Here is a 16,395-nt window from a genome sequence, read left to right on the forward strand (position 1 = left end):
TGAATGACCAACCCACTGTGTAGTAGTTGGTAAGGAGGACAATGTCAGAAAAGATTTCTGAAATTCCAGAAAAATAAGTAATTGAGTAAAATCTCTCAGATCATTTCTATTTGGTCTAAATAAAATCTGATACAGTCTACTTGATATTCCTGACTACAGTTAGCAGACAAATAAGAAGATGCAAGCACGATCTATAGTTGTGTGAGGCTTAAGGATTTTGTAGTAGTTGGTAAGGAGGACAATGTCAGAAAAGATTTCTGAAATTCCAGAAAAATAAGTAATTGAGTAAAATCTCTCAGATCATTTCTATTTGGTCTAAATAAAATCTGATACAGTCTACTTGATATTCCTGACTACAGTTAGCAGACAAATAAGAAGATGCAAGCACGATCTATAGTTGTGTGAGGCTTAAGGATTTGTTAGCAGTACCATAACTTGATGGAGAAATGTACCTGAAAACAGTTTTGCCCACTTCTTGGAAAGCAACAGCAGATTAAATGTTCTGAGCCGAGATGGTCTGTGGAGGTTCAGCCTCTGAAAGTATCAGCTGTGTAGATGATACAAGACAGAGCAAGAGAAGAGATCTGAAAGAAGAAAACAATATATTTCAGTGTTCGAAATACAAGTAGAAAGAAAGAGGTTTTCCTAAGAGAAGGATGTTGTGCTTTAGGCTCAGCTGGCAACTAAGCACCACACAGCTGCTCACTCACTCACTCTTACCCCATGTGAGATAAGGAGGAGAAAATACAAGGAGCAGCTTGTGGGCTGAGACCAGGACAGGGAGGGATCACTCACCCGTTATGGTCACGGGCAAAACAAACTCAACTTGTGGAAGAAAAATCAATTTAATTAGTTACCAATCAAATCAGAGTAAGGCAATGAGAGACAAAACAAAACAGATCTTAAAAAAACCCTTCCTGCCACCCTTCCCTTCTTCCCAGGCTCAACTCCGCTCCCCATTTCTTTACTTACTCCCCACCGGTGGCATAGGGGGACAGGGAATGGGGGTTGTGGTCAATCCATCACACATTGTCTCTGCTGCTCCTTCCCCCTCAGGGCAGTGATGATGCCTCACACCCTGCCCCTGCTCCAGCGTGGGGTCCCTCACATGGGTGAGTCCTCCATGAACTTCTCCGATGTGAGTCTTTCCCATGGGCCGTTGCCTCCAGAAGTCTATATGTGCTGGGCTAAGCCGGCACTTGAATTTGTCTTAGCAGTACCAGGGCAGATTTCATCATTTTGCCCAACTTAGTGATAGGACAAGAAGCACCAGACACAATCTATAATAAAAGAAACCTATGACAATTGTATTTCAGCTAAAAAATCTCCGGGGAGTGTGAGTCAGCAGTGGCACAAATGCCTGGAAAAGCTGGGGAATCTCCACCCTTCAGGATGTTCAGAACTCACCTGGACGAGGCCCTGAGCAACCTCATGTAACTTAGGAATTAGCACTTCTGGGAGCAGGGAGTTTGGGAGAGACCTCCAGGGTTCCCTCTGCACTAAAATCTTTGAGTCTGAAATTTTGACAACCTCGTTCTGTGAAAAGCGAAGACGCTTGGAGCAATAGCAAATCTCGACTTCTGAGGTCCAAGGCAGAGTTCCCATGTTCATCCATCTCCTGGGTGATTCAGCATCCCTGCCGCCACAGCAGTTGTCCAGAGATCCCCTGTGTCAGTGTCGGTGTGTTGCCAGAGCTGCTCCACCTCCCCTTGACACCCTACAGCCCTTTTACCCTTCACTTTGTAGCCTCAGATCCCTCAGAACACGTCTCCTTACGGATTCACAGGCTGGGCAGTAGAGGGGGGCCTCAGAAAATGCTATTGCTGCTCAGTAACAACAGCACCCTCTGCCTCTGTTCTAGTTCTGGATGTCTGTCATTGCTACCACGATGCCCATCCCCTGTGGAGGCTTCATGCCTGTTTTTGTTCTAGGTGAGTCTCCATTCTGTGTCGCGGTGTGTCGATCTGACGGGTGGGGAGGATGAGGGAGACGTTGCGTACGTACTCGCTAGGTTTATTCCAGGGGGTGAGGAGTCAGCACTTGATGTCTATGACAAGCTCGGTTAAGAGTCCCACATACCAGCCTCTGCTTTTGTCATTTCCCACCCCCCAAATCCAAACGCCAAGAAGGAAATCCCTGCCCTTCTACATAAGCAAAGCCACGCTGTGGGGAGGCTTGCTCAACCGTGGCCTTCTGCTTTCTCTGCCTCTTCACCTACAGATAAACTCTCATCCTACAATCAGTAGTAGTTGCATCTTTCTCCCTTGAAGGCCAACTAGAAGAGATCACCTCAAACCTAGTACCTGCAACGTAACCCACCGCTTACTCATTTCTTCTGACTGAAATATGGTAACATACAGGTGTTCACTGGTTTTTAAGTGGTTTTAATTCCAAGGTCAAAAATTAAAAACAATGTGATGCTAATATTAAAAAGAGAGGCGATGTTAGACTAAAGTGTACAAGCTCCTGAAGTTCAGCATTAAGTATCCACAGCTCTTAAATGTGTGCTAAGGACCTCTGGGTTCTGGCAGGCGGCAACCGAACGAGCGTCAATAGCTTGCCCTTGCAGTGATGAAGGCTAACCACAAACACGGCTCTATGAGGAAAAGCCCAGTCAGCAATTAGTTATTTCCCTGCATTCAGCATTTTGGACACAATTCTGGAATATTGAGCCATTCTTTGACAAAGTGCAATGGGTCCAGTGGAGGCCACCGAGATTGTTGGGGAGCTGGAGCACAAACAAACAAGGAGAACCTGAGGAAGTTGGGCTTGTTCCACCTGCAGAAGAGAAGGCCGAGGGGGGATCTCACCGCAGCCTTCACCACCTCATGCAGCAAGGGATAGAGAGACACCCCTTAGACACACACAGTAAATGGGAGGTAAAGGCACAAGTTGCAACAGGGGAAATTCTGATGGAACATAAGACAAAAAATATTTCCTTGGTTCAAGTCCTCAGGAAGGCTGGAGATTCTCCATCCTTGCAGACTCTTAAGGTTTGTCTGGACAAGGCCCTGGGTGACTTGACTTCCCTTTGAAATTACACCTGTTGTGAACAGGCGTCCGAACAACACCTCCAGGAATCCCTTCCCACCAAAGCTGTGATTCTAGTGTTGGGACATTCATAGGAGGAGTGTGAAGGGCCTCAACTGTGATCTGGAGTGGCATTGCACATATTCTGAAGATGCTTCCTCCTACCTGGGAATCACAAATAGCACTGTGCCTAGTGTGCCTAAGTGGGAGAACACAGGGTCAACTGTATTTACACGTCTTAGTACCTTTTTGTCCTCTTGGAGTCTAACTTCTCTATTCTGTAACTGAGAACTACTCTTTAGTCCCCAGTGTCGTTTTCATGTAAGCTTTGGGTTTGTTTCTGTTAGAAAACACTCAGGTACTCAAGACTGCCCAGCATAGCTTGATGGCACAGTCTGGGTGTTCCTTAGATGTCGATTCCATAATTGTCGGTGATATTTTCCAGGTGCTGCCTTTGGGCGTCTTATTGGGGAAATCATGGCATCGCTTTTTCCCAACGGGATCCTCTTTGATGGGATTGTTTATCAAATCTTACCCGGAGGGTATGCTGTCATTGGTGAGCCTCTGTGTCTTTCTTTTTCTTCGCCTGGTCCCCTCCCCATGACTTTGCTGGCTGACATGACATGCTGTTTCTTAATGAGTCGTCTTCTTTCCCTGTTCATTTTCCACCTTGACCGGGAAAGGTGCAGCAGCTCTGACAGGAGCGGTGAGCCACACTGTCTCCACTGCGGTGATCTGCTTTGAGCTGACAGGTCAGATCTCTCACATCCTCCCCATGATGGTGGCTGTCATTCTTGCCAACATGGTGGCCCAGAGTCTGCAGCCCAGCCTCTATGATAGCATCATCCAGGTGAAGAAGTTGCCCTACCTGCCAGACCTGGGCTGGAATCACATAAGGTACAGTGGTAAAACAGAGCTGGAGGTGGGGAGTGGCAAAGAAATAAAGCAGAAGAGGATGAGGCCAGGGGAGAATGAAAGGTCATGAAAAGGCTACAAAGTACTACAATGAAAATAAAAATGCACAATAAGCCTAGAGGGGGAATTAGGGTTCATATGCAGAAATGGAGAAAAGTCCTCTTCTTTTTTCACTGAAAGCACAGATGTATTTTTATAGTGAGGGGTAATGGAGTGGAATACAACTGTAATGAAAATTCAGTTATCCTGTGTTGATCCTGTTAGAAAGTTCTCTTTGGTTACTCTCACAGAAGATTATTTAGCACCTGTATTGAGAACACCCTTTAAAGAAGTGGTCGTTTATATATTTCTTCAAGGAACTCATCTGCTAGGCATTTTTAATATGCTAATTCTTCACCTTATTGTCCATAAATTCACAGCAAATACAATATCTTCGTTGAGGATATTATGGTCCAAGACGTGAAATTCGTCTCCTCCAACTGTAAATACCGAGACTTGCAAACTCTGCTCCAAAGCACCACTGTTAAGACTTTGCCTTTGGTGGACTCGCCAGGTGAGCGGTGTGGAGAAACTAGTCCTTCCTGGAGACTGTCTCAGCTTAAAGAGCCGAAGGAACTAGCTTTCAAATTACATGCTGTGAAGGAGACAGTGTGACCCACTATATATAAAAAAATCATGCTAAAAATTGTCTCCTATGGATGCTGTATGACAGCAGGCTGTTTCAGCTGCTCCAGGTAGGCTGGAGTGCGAGTCGCGGAGCAGATGCAGCAGGTAAGGAGGTGTGGGGGAGGTTTGTGGACTGAGCTGACTACAGGGAGGGATCCGAGCACTTCGAAGAGGTTGGCGGGAGGAAGGGGCAGGGGACGTTCAAAACCCTGAAGCGGCATAATGGCTTCTCTGCCCTGTGTTATGCAGAGACCATGATCCTCCTGGGGTCTATAGAACGATCTGAACTGCAGGCTCTCCTCCAGAGACACATAAGCCCAGAACGGCGATGGCTCCTCAACAGAGAAAAGCAGCAGAAGCTCTCTGAGGCACCCTACGACGGGCACAGCAAGGGACCGTGGGCAACCCTGCCAAAGCTGAAGCGTGAATCTTTTGCTTATGTTGATGAGGATGAGGATGCAGATGAGAAGGGAGAGGTGAGGGAGAGAAGCGGACGGACTGCAACACAGAGACTGCTTAAGAAGCAGTAAGGCGTTCGGAGACGCTGAGGAAGAAATGACACAGGGTGGACTTTATTTTCTCTCCTTTCCGTAACAGTTGCCTCGGCCCCCAAGTCCCACTCCCAGTTACCCAGAGGAGCCCAATGGCCCGACAAGTCCTCTTAAACAAATGCCGGAAACTTTGGAGCCGCAGCAACCCACAGGTATGGTAACTCCGGGCATGCCTCAGCCACTTCCCAGCCAGCCTGTGGAAGCTTTCATGCTGTGTGTACGTGCCTGTGTGAGGTGCTGATTTCCCGGAGACTGAGAGAAGGAGCTTTCTCTGCTGTTCCTGTATTAAAGGTACTTCGTTAATGCACCTCAACATCAGGGTACCGTACCTAGAAATATCTGCTGTGATCCCTCAGAGGGCATGGCAGGCGTAGGCTCACTCAGGCTGTTCTCTCTCCATCCTTTGCAATAACAGATAATTAATACCTCCAGATATTTTCTGGAAAGTCTACAAAGAAGGGTCCCATCTCTTGCCTCCTTCACCCCCTGAATGAATTTCCCTGGGAAAAGCAGCCTGAGCGCTAAACATCTGGACTTGGGTTTTGAGTGGCTTAGGCTGTTGCTCAGCCATCTCCAAAACCGAACAGCTCCTCCCTTGGACATGCGTCCCTTTGATTCAGCGACATTATTATGATGGACAAATACTCATGTATTTTGTTCTCGCTGTGCCACCCCAGCCTTTATTAGTTTTGCTTCCAAGATTGCACTCATAGCTCATTTCTGATTCATATATCATGTATATTTGATGCAGGGATGGCGGTTTGGTTTTTTTCTTTATGTGAACTGAAATATGCAGAGAGTAAGTAAGCAGAGAGGCGTAGCCCAATCTTGAGAACGAATACAAAGGGCAGGACTCTGGCTCATGCTTTTAGGCCCCCAAAGTTTAGCATGTAATAGGGCATAAACCACATTCTGGTTCCTTAACACCACTCACGTATGACTAAACTTCTAATCCACTTTATGCTTCCAGGGCAGTAGAGTGGTGGGACAGCCATCCACCTTCCTTACCGAATCAGGAAAAGAGTCATATCGAAACCAGGACAGTGTGTGAGACATTTTACATGATCCTAGTGCTGCGTGATCCAGAAGTGACGAAAGGAAGGGGAGCAGGGGTGACTTCAACACGCTTTCCCTGCCATAACTTTTAGTTTGGCTCACAGCTGTCATTGTTTCCTCCACAGCCTCGTTCACAACACAACAGCACCAAACCCTTTCTCCTCCTCTTTTGCTAATTCTTGACTGTCCTGCCTGGTAGAATAATCCTGCAGTCCTTTCCATTCCCACCATTAAGCTGCTGGCACAACCTATGGACTCATTCACGCTGTGGATATGTTTTGTCTTTGAAGTAATTTCAAAATTCTCACCTCCCCCGTCCCTACTCATACTCCAAACCACATTCTTCTTGGACTGCAGAAACCTCTAGTCACAGCAGTTTACCCCTTGCATCAGATTGTTTACTGTGTTAGTAGTCTTGTTTCTGTTTGGGGTTCTGGGGTTTTTTTGGGTTTTGGGGTTTTTTCCGTCAGGGACACTGATCTATGAATATTATCTGCATACTTCATAATGGTTTGTTTCCTCACCTTGAGGAAAAGATTTTGCATGGGAATATTTATTCTGGCATGTCCCAGACACCATCTTACAAATTGAATGCCACGTTGTGACTGGCTCAGCCCTGTCATACACCTTATACTGTGTCACCCATATTATTCCCCAGCCTGCCTTGGGCAAGGAGATGGGCACTGCGCTTTGTACCTCTGCCTCTCGACTGTTCTTCTCTCTCATCCATGTGTTTGTTTCCATCCTTCAGGCAATTTCAGGAGGCTGAGGCAACTGATCCAGCAGCTCTTGTGCCATTACAACCGTCCACTTGAAACAGAGTGTGCCATCCAGGTTAGGGATACGGAGAGCCTAGTAGTACTCTGAAGAGGGAAGGGAATGCAATGGAAATAGAACTTACTACTCAGAGCCATTCAGCATTTGGCCAAAGCATGGACACGTTTATGGTCCTGAACTATGACAGCATCAGCGAGGAACAATTCCCAGGGAGAAAGGGTGTGATTACTGTAAAGGAGTGTGCATCTTCTTGAAGAGCCATCTGTGCTCAGGTGTCAAGGCTACCATCATGACCGAGTGTGGGCATCTTTGTCTCAGTGAATAACTTAATGCTGTTTTGGCTAACATGGAATAAAATACAGTCCTATTTCATTTGGCAAACAGTTTTGGCCAGATAGAAACGAAAAACTACTTTTGCCTTGTGCCATGATACCCTTGGGTATCTGACATCTGCACAGTGTTGGTGGATATCTGAGCGCATCTAAAACAGTACAAAATGACCGTGTTTAGGCACCTGAATTGCCCCACCAGCATTGCATAGTCAATCTTCACTGGCAAGTGCAGAATACACCTTATAATGTATGAGTACAAAGAAAACCTAAACACTCGGCAATATACTATTTGGAACAAAAAAGGGATCACATGGGGGAGGAGACTGTGCAAATATTTCCTTACTGTACTCTGTGAAGCTGTGGGTTCTTTGCCTGTCCTAAACAGTGTTTTCTCCTGCAGGAACCAATAGAAGTCATTGACACAATGAGGCCAGAAGAGGTAAGACTGGGTGCAGAAAGGGAGTGAAGTTAATTGAGTGTTTCTTTTGCCCATTTCTTATCACTTGCAATACTTCCTGAACTCCAACAATCACAGTGATGGTCACACGAAGCCGTAGCTAAAGCTATTTTCTTCTTAGAGTTGCACAGTTGGCAAGTCTCACCCAATGAGAGAAGAGATTGTTCTGCTAGATGTGCTGAGAAAGGCTCTGAGTAATCTGATTTAGCCCTGCTGTGAGCAGGGCTTTGGACTAGAGACCCCCACAGGTTCCCCCTCACCTATATCTTTCTGTGGGTCTAATGCTGTTCTATCATTTTTTTTTTTACACAAAGGCAGCATTATGTTCACTCCTTTTTTTAAGCAGGAAGGAGCCAAACCTCACCTTCTCAGAAAACTGGTGAGGTACCAGAATTGCTCTGTTTCCATAGGGAGTTGACATCTAGCAAGGAAGGGATGGGAAACCTGGGGGGTGTGATATAATGGGCAAGATGAACTTCTACATAGGAAGGAATAAGCATTAACAGGAGAATGGAACTAGTTTGGGTATACAAGATAGCAACACTGCTGATTACTTTAAGAGTGATTCCTCTTCTTTCCTGCGTCAGATAGATGCTTGGGAACAGGAGGAGCTGGACAAGAATGTGTGCTTTGACAGCTGCCGCATAGACCCTTCCCCTTTCCAGCTGGTGGAGAGAACTTCCCTGCACAAGGTGGGTGCAGTTGCCTGTCTGAGGCATACACTGTTTTTCTCCACCCTATCTATCATGGCAAGTCTAGTCCATGACTTATTTCTTCTCCTTGTCTTCATCTGCAACTACTATCATCAGCTACTTCCACATCCAGCTAGAGAAGTCAGCTCATTCCTATAACCTCCTGCGTGTACCTCCAATCTCCTGCAAAATGAAAGGCTACGTGATAAGAAATCTGTGTGCATTTGTTAAAAGAGCTTTTGGACACCACATCAGATTTTTCCAGCCACTACGTTAACAGAAGCATTGTACGCCTTGCTTCTGGGGGCATTACACTGAGATGTACACTGTGCGTTGCCAGTGTGCAGCACTGGAGTGAGTACTCCTGCATTTCTCAGGGTGTTTTTGTCAAGGTGTAGAGTCTGCCTCAGTGCGTGAGAAGCGTTGCTTGAAACCACCCTGTATCATAGGCTCTTCGCTGAACTGAAGCACAAGGAAAGAGGAAGCTGGATCATACAACCACTAGAGTTCACACAAAAGGACTGGGGATAAAAGAAATCACTATGTCAGGAATAAGAGAGGACTGGGCTTTCCCTCAGTGGAAAGTGAAGGCAGTCTACTGAAGCAAAAGTGCACAGGGCATGCTTTTATCAATATTCATTTAACGTGAACAGTCAGCATATGCCTTGCACAAATTAATTACTCTGATCAAAGGGGGAGGATCTCATCCTTGAACAAAATAAGAACAGGTTAGCATGTACTTAAGATGAGTTTGGTATCTTCTAAAGGTCTGGCTGAAGTAATCTGAAAACCACTAGCATTTATCTTTGATAATATAGGGATTACAAGAAATTACACCTGAAGTCTGCAAATGTTTCCTATCTTTCATTAAAAAGAGCAAATGAGACACTCTTAAATAACGGACAAGTCAACTTAATTTCAATGCACAAAAAATGCAGGAACAAATAATCAAACTATCTACAAATGTTTCCTATCTCTCATTAAAAAGAACAAATGAGACACTCTTAAATAATGGACAAGTCAACCTAACTTTGATGCACAAAAATTGCAGGAACAAATAATCAAACTATCTGAGGTATGAGTACTTAGAGCGAAATGTGAGACTATTGATAATGGCAAGACTATCACAACTTATAACCATCAAATTGCATTTAACCAGTCTGGTTTTCTTTTACATTAGGGTAAAATGACTTGTTCCTGAGAAATGAGATTTTCCCTAGTTTACTCTTGAACATGACATTCAATATATCACGTGCTGTTAAAAAGGCGAATACAAGTTGTGAAAGAATGACTTTGTGTAAGGTAAAGTCGAGCTAGAACTCAGCTTAAAGAACTTGGAGCTTGGAAATACCTCACTGATGGACATCGAGAGTGCTGAAATTTTTAGAAAGCCTGGTCTGTGAAGAACAGTAAGATAATGGGGTATATTCAGGCTGAAGAAAAGACTGATAGCAGTGTGATATCTCTCCTTTTAAGAAGGCTTTGTAAGAGAAAGGGAATAACTTGTTCTCAGTGTTCCCACTGTACTTGATATGCAGCAACAAGCCTAAGTTTTGACAGGAAGTATTCTGGAACAGGAAAAAAGAAATCTTCTAGTGTTAAAGGAAGCACTGGAATAAATAACCGAAGAGCGTTTTATCTTTGCGTATTACTGTATGATAGTTTAATTTCCAGCACCAAAATGAAACAGGATCTCCTTAAGTCCCCAGCTACACATGGTGTTGCATGTAAATCTCTGTTGGTTTGCCAGATGCAGGATGGGAGTGACCTTGAGAACGTTCTCTCCACCACCAACACCCTCCCAACTCTGGCTGCACAGCACAGGGACCAGAGGGTAGTACTTGATTGCGACAAAAGGGGAAGAGGTCGTTTCCCACTGTCATGACTGCAGACCTGCGCGCCTTTGTGATTCCCATTTCTAAAAAGTCCCAGCTGTAGCAGCAAGTATCATGTCACCAGTTTCCAAAGTCCCCGACGTGGTCTTTTGTGGTTTTGTTCACAGACGCACACATTGTTCTCATTACTGGGCCTCAGCCATGCCTACGTAACCAGTATGGGGAAGCTGAGGGGAGTGTTGGCTTTGGAAGAGGTAAGTACAGATCCTTCCATCTCCTCCATCAGCTGCGAATGTCCTGAGGATTGTTACGATAACGTACAGGTGTTGGAGGATCCAGCTGGGAATATGTTTAGCTGCGATCGCTACGTTTTTGATCCAGAGTTGAGTCAACCCTTTGGAAGCCATGTAAAGGAACGGGTGACTTCATTTCAGAGGAGGCAGCATTTGTTGTTTAAAGGGGTGTTAGATGGTTCATCCATTTCGTGAACATAGGGCTCTTAACTGAGTTGCTATTACTGTCTCTGAAAGTCATGTGGAATTCGTTATTTACTGTGGAATGAAAAAATAACACCCATGTAAAATATGATCTCCGCAGGCCCCTGAGGTAGGGCTGTGACTCTCCCCACTTGTGACCCCTTTCCCTTGGAGAGTAGGTGAACTTCTGCTGGGTAGGGCTGTGTCAGCCTGCCTTTCATCCATTTTTTTTCTGAACTTTTTCTCTTCTCGTAGCTTCAGAAGGCAATAGAGGGCTCCACGCGTTCCGGGGTTCGCCTCCGCCCGCCCCTTGCCAGTTTCCGCGACACCAACCGGACTTCCATCAGCAGTGAGAAGGTCGGACAGGCCACTCCGGTGTGGAGCTGGCAGGACAACTGCACGGTGGCAGCAGAGCATGCAGCAGACTTGGGCGCAGAGAGCCCACCGCCCCCCTGCTCGCACTCCCCCCAGCCCTCAGACTGGCACGACGAGGCGGAAGTCTCGTGCTCCACTTACGCCACTGACACCGAGTTGGAAGAGACGGAACTGACAGGGCCAGTTGCTGAAAACATCTCGGACATCCTCAAGGACATAAGCCTACGCTCCACTGACCTGGATGAAGATGAAGATGAGGATGAGGATGTCCTCTTATAGCTGGTGTGCGGGGAGTAGTCCATCGCAACCTTCAGTTGAGCCAGTCTTCATGTGCTTGCTCCTCAAAGAGAAGCTTTTGGATGTTTTCTGCAATCCCCACGGAGGACTGATTCGGCTGGGAGAAGGGGCATTGGAGTGACCCTTTCTTTGGCTGCTTTCTTTCCGTGCAATGACTGTTGGGTTGTCGGACTACACGCGTGCGTGCAGGAGCCAGACACAGACTGCAAGGTGGCTAAGGGCAGGCTGAGGATGCTTTACATGGCAGAAGGGATTGCAGCAGGACATGAATACTGCTGGACACGGTCAGGATGCCACGTGGAAAGCGGAGGAGCCGCTCTTCTCATTCTTCATTGGTGTCATTCTTCCAGTCACACCTGGCCCGCACGCACCGGTGTGCGCACAGCCAGAACTCCAGCCTAGAAGCATATTGCTGTTCTGACTCCAACCCTGTCCATGGCGCTGCAGCTCCTTTTTGCTAGCTCTTATCTTGCATCCCCTCCCAAACATTCCCATGCAGAACATTTTTTCCTCTTTCTCAATTTTTACTCTGGGATTTTCCTGGATGGGGATGCAGCTAGGGGCTTCTCCTCTGTTCTTTAGCTGAGCCATATGCTAAAAACAGATGGGAGGAAAATATTCAGTTGTGTCTCATATCTTGAATTCAGCCAGGGCTCTAAGAAAAGCACTGGAAGGGAGGAAAGCCTCTTTGTTTTCCCATCATCTCTGGAATTTTAAAATAGAATGGGAAAATCTTAAGTGGGGGGCATCCTCAGTGGTGAAGGGAGAGGAGTACAACAGCATGTATGCACTGGTATTTCAAGTACTTGTGTTTGTCACTGAATCACTGCTCACAATTTTTACAAAGTCATAGTCTTAAAATAAAACAACTAAAAAAAAAATTATGGAGTGTTAGCATGCTGCCAAGAAATGCAGCTTAGAGAAGTCACATTTTCTACGCTTTGAAAACAGGTTTCTCTCTGAAAACTCCTGCTCTCTTTCCTCGTTAATTCTACCCAGCCTACTTTCCACATGTTTCTGCATACATCAGACCTGAGAATTCCAGCTCTCCCTTTTGCCGGCTTGTCTCCGCTGTGACTAACAGGAGAGACCTCAACCCTTGTCCGCAGCATCCCTCTCCATTCCAGTTCTAAATCTGGAGCAGATCTTGATCTCCAGCTTGCAAAAGGATGTCTTGTCAGTTCGTGTCATGCATGCAAAACCTTAGCATCCAAAGATCAGATGCTGCTGTGTTTAACTCACTGCCCTGGTGAGGTTTTCTCAGTAAATAGGCAAAATCAAATTACATGTATTCTGCAGCTTTTCTCTACCACTCTACATCTCTCTTCATCATATTTTTGATCCAAGCACCTAATGGATGTGTTTCTACTTACCAGCAACAGAGAAGAAATGCAGGCTCTGGTAATACTTTCTTGGGGGTACTCCCGCAGATGTCGGGCCACATCCCCTTCCTGATATTAGTAAATCGTTATCTAATGCAGAGTGACCACTTTCACCTCACCAGGTGCTTTTCCATAAGCTGTCTCAGGAGCAAGCAAAAAATATCATTACCTCTAACCCAGTCTCCCTAGGAAAATTCCCTCCTGGCTTTCATTCCAAGGATTAACCTTGGACCAATTCTTTTCTGGTGATGCTTATGGGTGTGGGAGTCTGTGACAAGGTTGCAGAGGAGGGAAATCTCCCCAGCTAGTCTCTTGAAGAGGTTTATATCCGTTGTCTGGAATTCAGAGCCCACCAGCTCTGTATCGCCACTGACGTGTGATCCCGCTCTATAAGCTAACTGGGGATGTCCTTTCCCTGTCAAAGCGAGCTTCGGTCCCCCGATACTCACCCTGACCTTGTGAGGAGACAGCGATGATGTGAGGGCACTCGTGCACACCAGCTGCTCGCCTCCACCGCAGGCATGTGGCATATTTCTGGCTGCCAGGCACTAGCACGCAGCCTCCCTGCTACTTTCGTGTCACCTTCCCCTGCCTGCAGAGAAGAGGCAAACCGAACGCTCTTTTTTTCTCAGGGAACAGTGATAGTCTATCAAATAAGCGGGGTTGAAAGGACTTTCCTTTTAAGAACCTGTAAATGTGTGGTGAGGGGCAGCACTCGTGGGGCCAAGTCGGATCTGAGGGTCCACATGCCCTCAGGAAGGACAGGGGTCTCCAGGTCAGCTCAGCCTTACTGCTGGTGAGTGCAGACAGATTTTGCAGCTCAGCCAAACACTTACACTGAGACACATGAGACAAGGAGAAACTTTGAGGCTGGAGTCAATACGCCTCCCCCTCCTCTCTCCCAAATACAGATACGTGTTCTGCTCCAGTTCCACACTTCTCCTACAGGGTGTTGCAGAAGAACTGGGATCTGACTGGCTCAGAATGCAGATGGATTCTAAATCAAAGCCAGAGAGCGTGTGAGTCACGACAGACAGATTGTGAGCCGGGGGAGAAGCAGCTGGAACAAAAATGATGCACATGGAGAGGCCTCGGGTCCTCAGAGTAAGACACAATCTCACCTGGAAAGCTGCTTCAGATTTGTCACCTGAGGGCACAGGACCACACACGTGCCCACACACACACACACACACACCCCTCTCCATCCCTATCGCCTTCGGCTGTCCCAGAGTTACCACGAGGAGCTGGACGGCTCTCTGCGGGGCAGCAGGGAGGTGGGTGTTACTGCTGCTCTTTGGAGGCATTACTCACCCTCCACCCCAGGCACGCCCCCACCCCTTCATCAGAAGCAGCATTCATCCGCACCATCTTCTACCTGGGAAGCAGTATGCATACATGGATGTGTTGTAGGGAGCCAGGAGGGGACAAAAAAACATACTGGGAAGATGGTTTGCAACGGCCGAAGGGTTTTCTACTTCCATTTTACCAGTAAGATCTTCACTGAGCTGACGACAAGTCCTTTAGGAGGTATGAAATGGGCAGTAAACTGACACTGCACCTTTGTCAAGACAACTCTAGGCTCGCACCGCCTCCGGCCATCTAACTACACCCCCTCAAAGTTGAAACCTTTGTCCACCAAACAAAGTCACGCCAATCTGTCACTCTAAAAGCTACATCTCTCCTTCTATCCAAGTAGCACTACCTACACACAAAAATTATTTTTCCCCAACCCAAAATATCCCCAGAATTTGTATCAGCACCGAAGCCTTCCTGTTCAGCTAGAAAGTCAACTCTCAGATCTGCCCCAAAATATCCAAGCACAAGCTTTGACAAACAAGAAGCTCTGAGGCTGTTTAAACCACAGAAGCTTGCTTTTCTCCTAAACACCACGTGCAGTTGCTTAGGATCATTGTTTTGGGCAGAGATTCATGTCACACCAAGCTTGTCACTACCACTCAAAGCACTAAAATAGAGCTGATCTTGTTCAGCATTTTCGATTCCAAGCATCTGCTGAACTACATTTGGTACCCAGCATATAAGGAATTACTCTGAGAAGAACACAACAGTGAAAAATCTCCATCAGAGCAGAGAGTTTTGGGGAAAAATTAAAAAAAAAAAGATACTTTGTATCTTCATGATAAATGTATAAATGATAAATCTCAACTAATTGCCAGTTTATTGATATTCATTTCATGAATGGAAAAAGTTATCTATTAAATTTTAATCTAGCAAAAAGTTGAACTCTTCCTTTTACATGGAATTTACATGTGAAAGCAGAAGTCTTACAGGACTTGACAGGACAAGGGGTAACAGGTTTAAACTGAAAGTGGATAGATTTAGATGAGATGGAAGGGAGAAATTCCGCCCGGAGAGGGTGGGGAGGCAGTGGGACAGGTTGCCCGGAGAAGCTGTGGATGCCCCATCCCTGGAAGTGTTCAAGGCCAGGCTGGATGAGGCTTGGAGCAACCTGGTCTAGTGGAAGGTGTCCCTGCCCATGGCAGGGGGGTTGGAACTGGATGAGCTTTAAGGTCCCTTCCAGCCCAAACCATCCTGTGATTCCTTGATTTAAACTGAAGAAGTTTAATAATAAGGAAGACTAAGATTGACAAGACAACAGATAGGGCTTTGGGTAGTTAGGACAAGGCTAAGAGGCTTAATCATGATTCGGATAAAGGAGAAAACAGAGATGGACTACTGGGCAACCAGGAAAAATTTGCCTGGACAGTGTAACTTTTTTTGGTTGGCAAAGCTTTTTCAGACTAACAAAAAAGTCTAGTTTTCTAACTGCATGTACAAAACCAGTTAGTACAAGCAGGAATAGAGAGACAGACAGAACCAAGAATTCATAAAAAAATAACTTCCCCCTCCCCCGCCCCCAGTTATGCAAACACTGTGTAGAAGTGTGTGTTTTCTGGTCAAAGAGTACAAGACAGGGCAATAACCAGCTGAGCAAGTAAATATCCCTCTTTGCAAAATTAGCCCAATCTCAGGAAAGGTGTAATTAAAAATATACTATTAAAAATAGTGTCACAACAAGTACTAAGTTGTTTGTGGCCACAGGAGCCAGGATCTGGGCACAGCTCTCCTAACAATTTAATCAACACTGAAGACCCATAATTAATATTTCCACACAAAAGCCAGGCCTGAGCATTAGTTTTCTCAAATAGAGTCAAACTTTTTTTTATCTTAAGCCAAAAATTTTAAGGCTGTATTCGTGAGAGGCAAGCTTAAACTGGTATATTGGGTTTGTGTAGCACCGTTTTAGTAGCGGGGGCAGAGGCTATTGAAGTGGCTCCTCTGAGAAGCTGCTGGTACCTGCTAGGGAATCAGCAGTGGAGAGAGGAGTGGGATGCGGGAGACATAACCAGGCAGACCCCCAGGTCAGTGTGGAAAGGCGGGAGGACGTGCCCGGAGCAGAGGTTCCCCGGCAGCCCGTGGTGAGAGGGCAGGCTGTGCCCCTGCCCCCATGGAGGGTCACAGGGGGCAGAGACCCCCCTGCAGCCCGGGGAGGACCCCACACCAGACCAGGGGCATCCACCCCAAGGAGCGACGGA

At 46.3% G+C, this 16,395-nt stretch overlaps 1 protein-coding gene across 1 annotated transcript in view; it reads left to right on the forward strand.

Moving 5' to 3' along the window:
- CLCN1 (chloride channel, voltage-sensitive 1) overlaps positions 1-11,441 on the forward strand; it is a gene marked incomplete at its 5' end in the record, with an annotated part of 16,727 nt that extends 5,286 nt beyond the window's left edge. Inside the window, 12 exons of the mRNA XM_010158233.1 lie at positions 1,862-1,931; positions 3,476-3,586; positions 3,672-3,927; positions 4,365-4,498; positions 4,861-5,087; positions 5,209-5,314; positions 5,397-5,453; positions 6,970-7,052; positions 7,728-7,766; positions 8,372-8,476; positions 10,479-10,565; positions 11,043-11,441. Coding sequence (XP_010156535.1) covers positions 1,862-1,931; positions 3,476-3,586; positions 3,672-3,927; positions 4,365-4,498; positions 4,861-5,087; positions 5,209-5,314; positions 5,397-5,453; positions 6,970-7,052; positions 7,728-7,766; positions 8,372-8,476; positions 10,479-10,565; positions 11,043-11,441 — 1,674 coding nt within the window. The remainder of the gene's footprint in view (positions 1-1,861; positions 1,932-3,475; positions 3,587-3,671; positions 3,928-4,364; positions 4,499-4,860; positions 5,088-5,208; positions 5,315-5,396; positions 5,454-6,969; positions 7,053-7,727; positions 7,767-8,371; positions 8,477-10,478; positions 10,566-11,042) is intronic.
- Positions 11,442-16,395: the final 4,954 nt, after the last annotated feature.

This window comes from Eurypyga helias, unplaced genomic scaffold (assembly GCF_000690775.1).
Source record: "Eurypyga helias isolate BGI_N326 unplaced genomic scaffold, ASM69077v1 scaffold1459, whole genome shotgun sequence".
NCBI classification, from domain to species: domain Eukaryota; kingdom Metazoa; phylum Chordata; class Aves; order Eurypygiformes; family Eurypygidae; genus Eurypyga; species Eurypyga helias.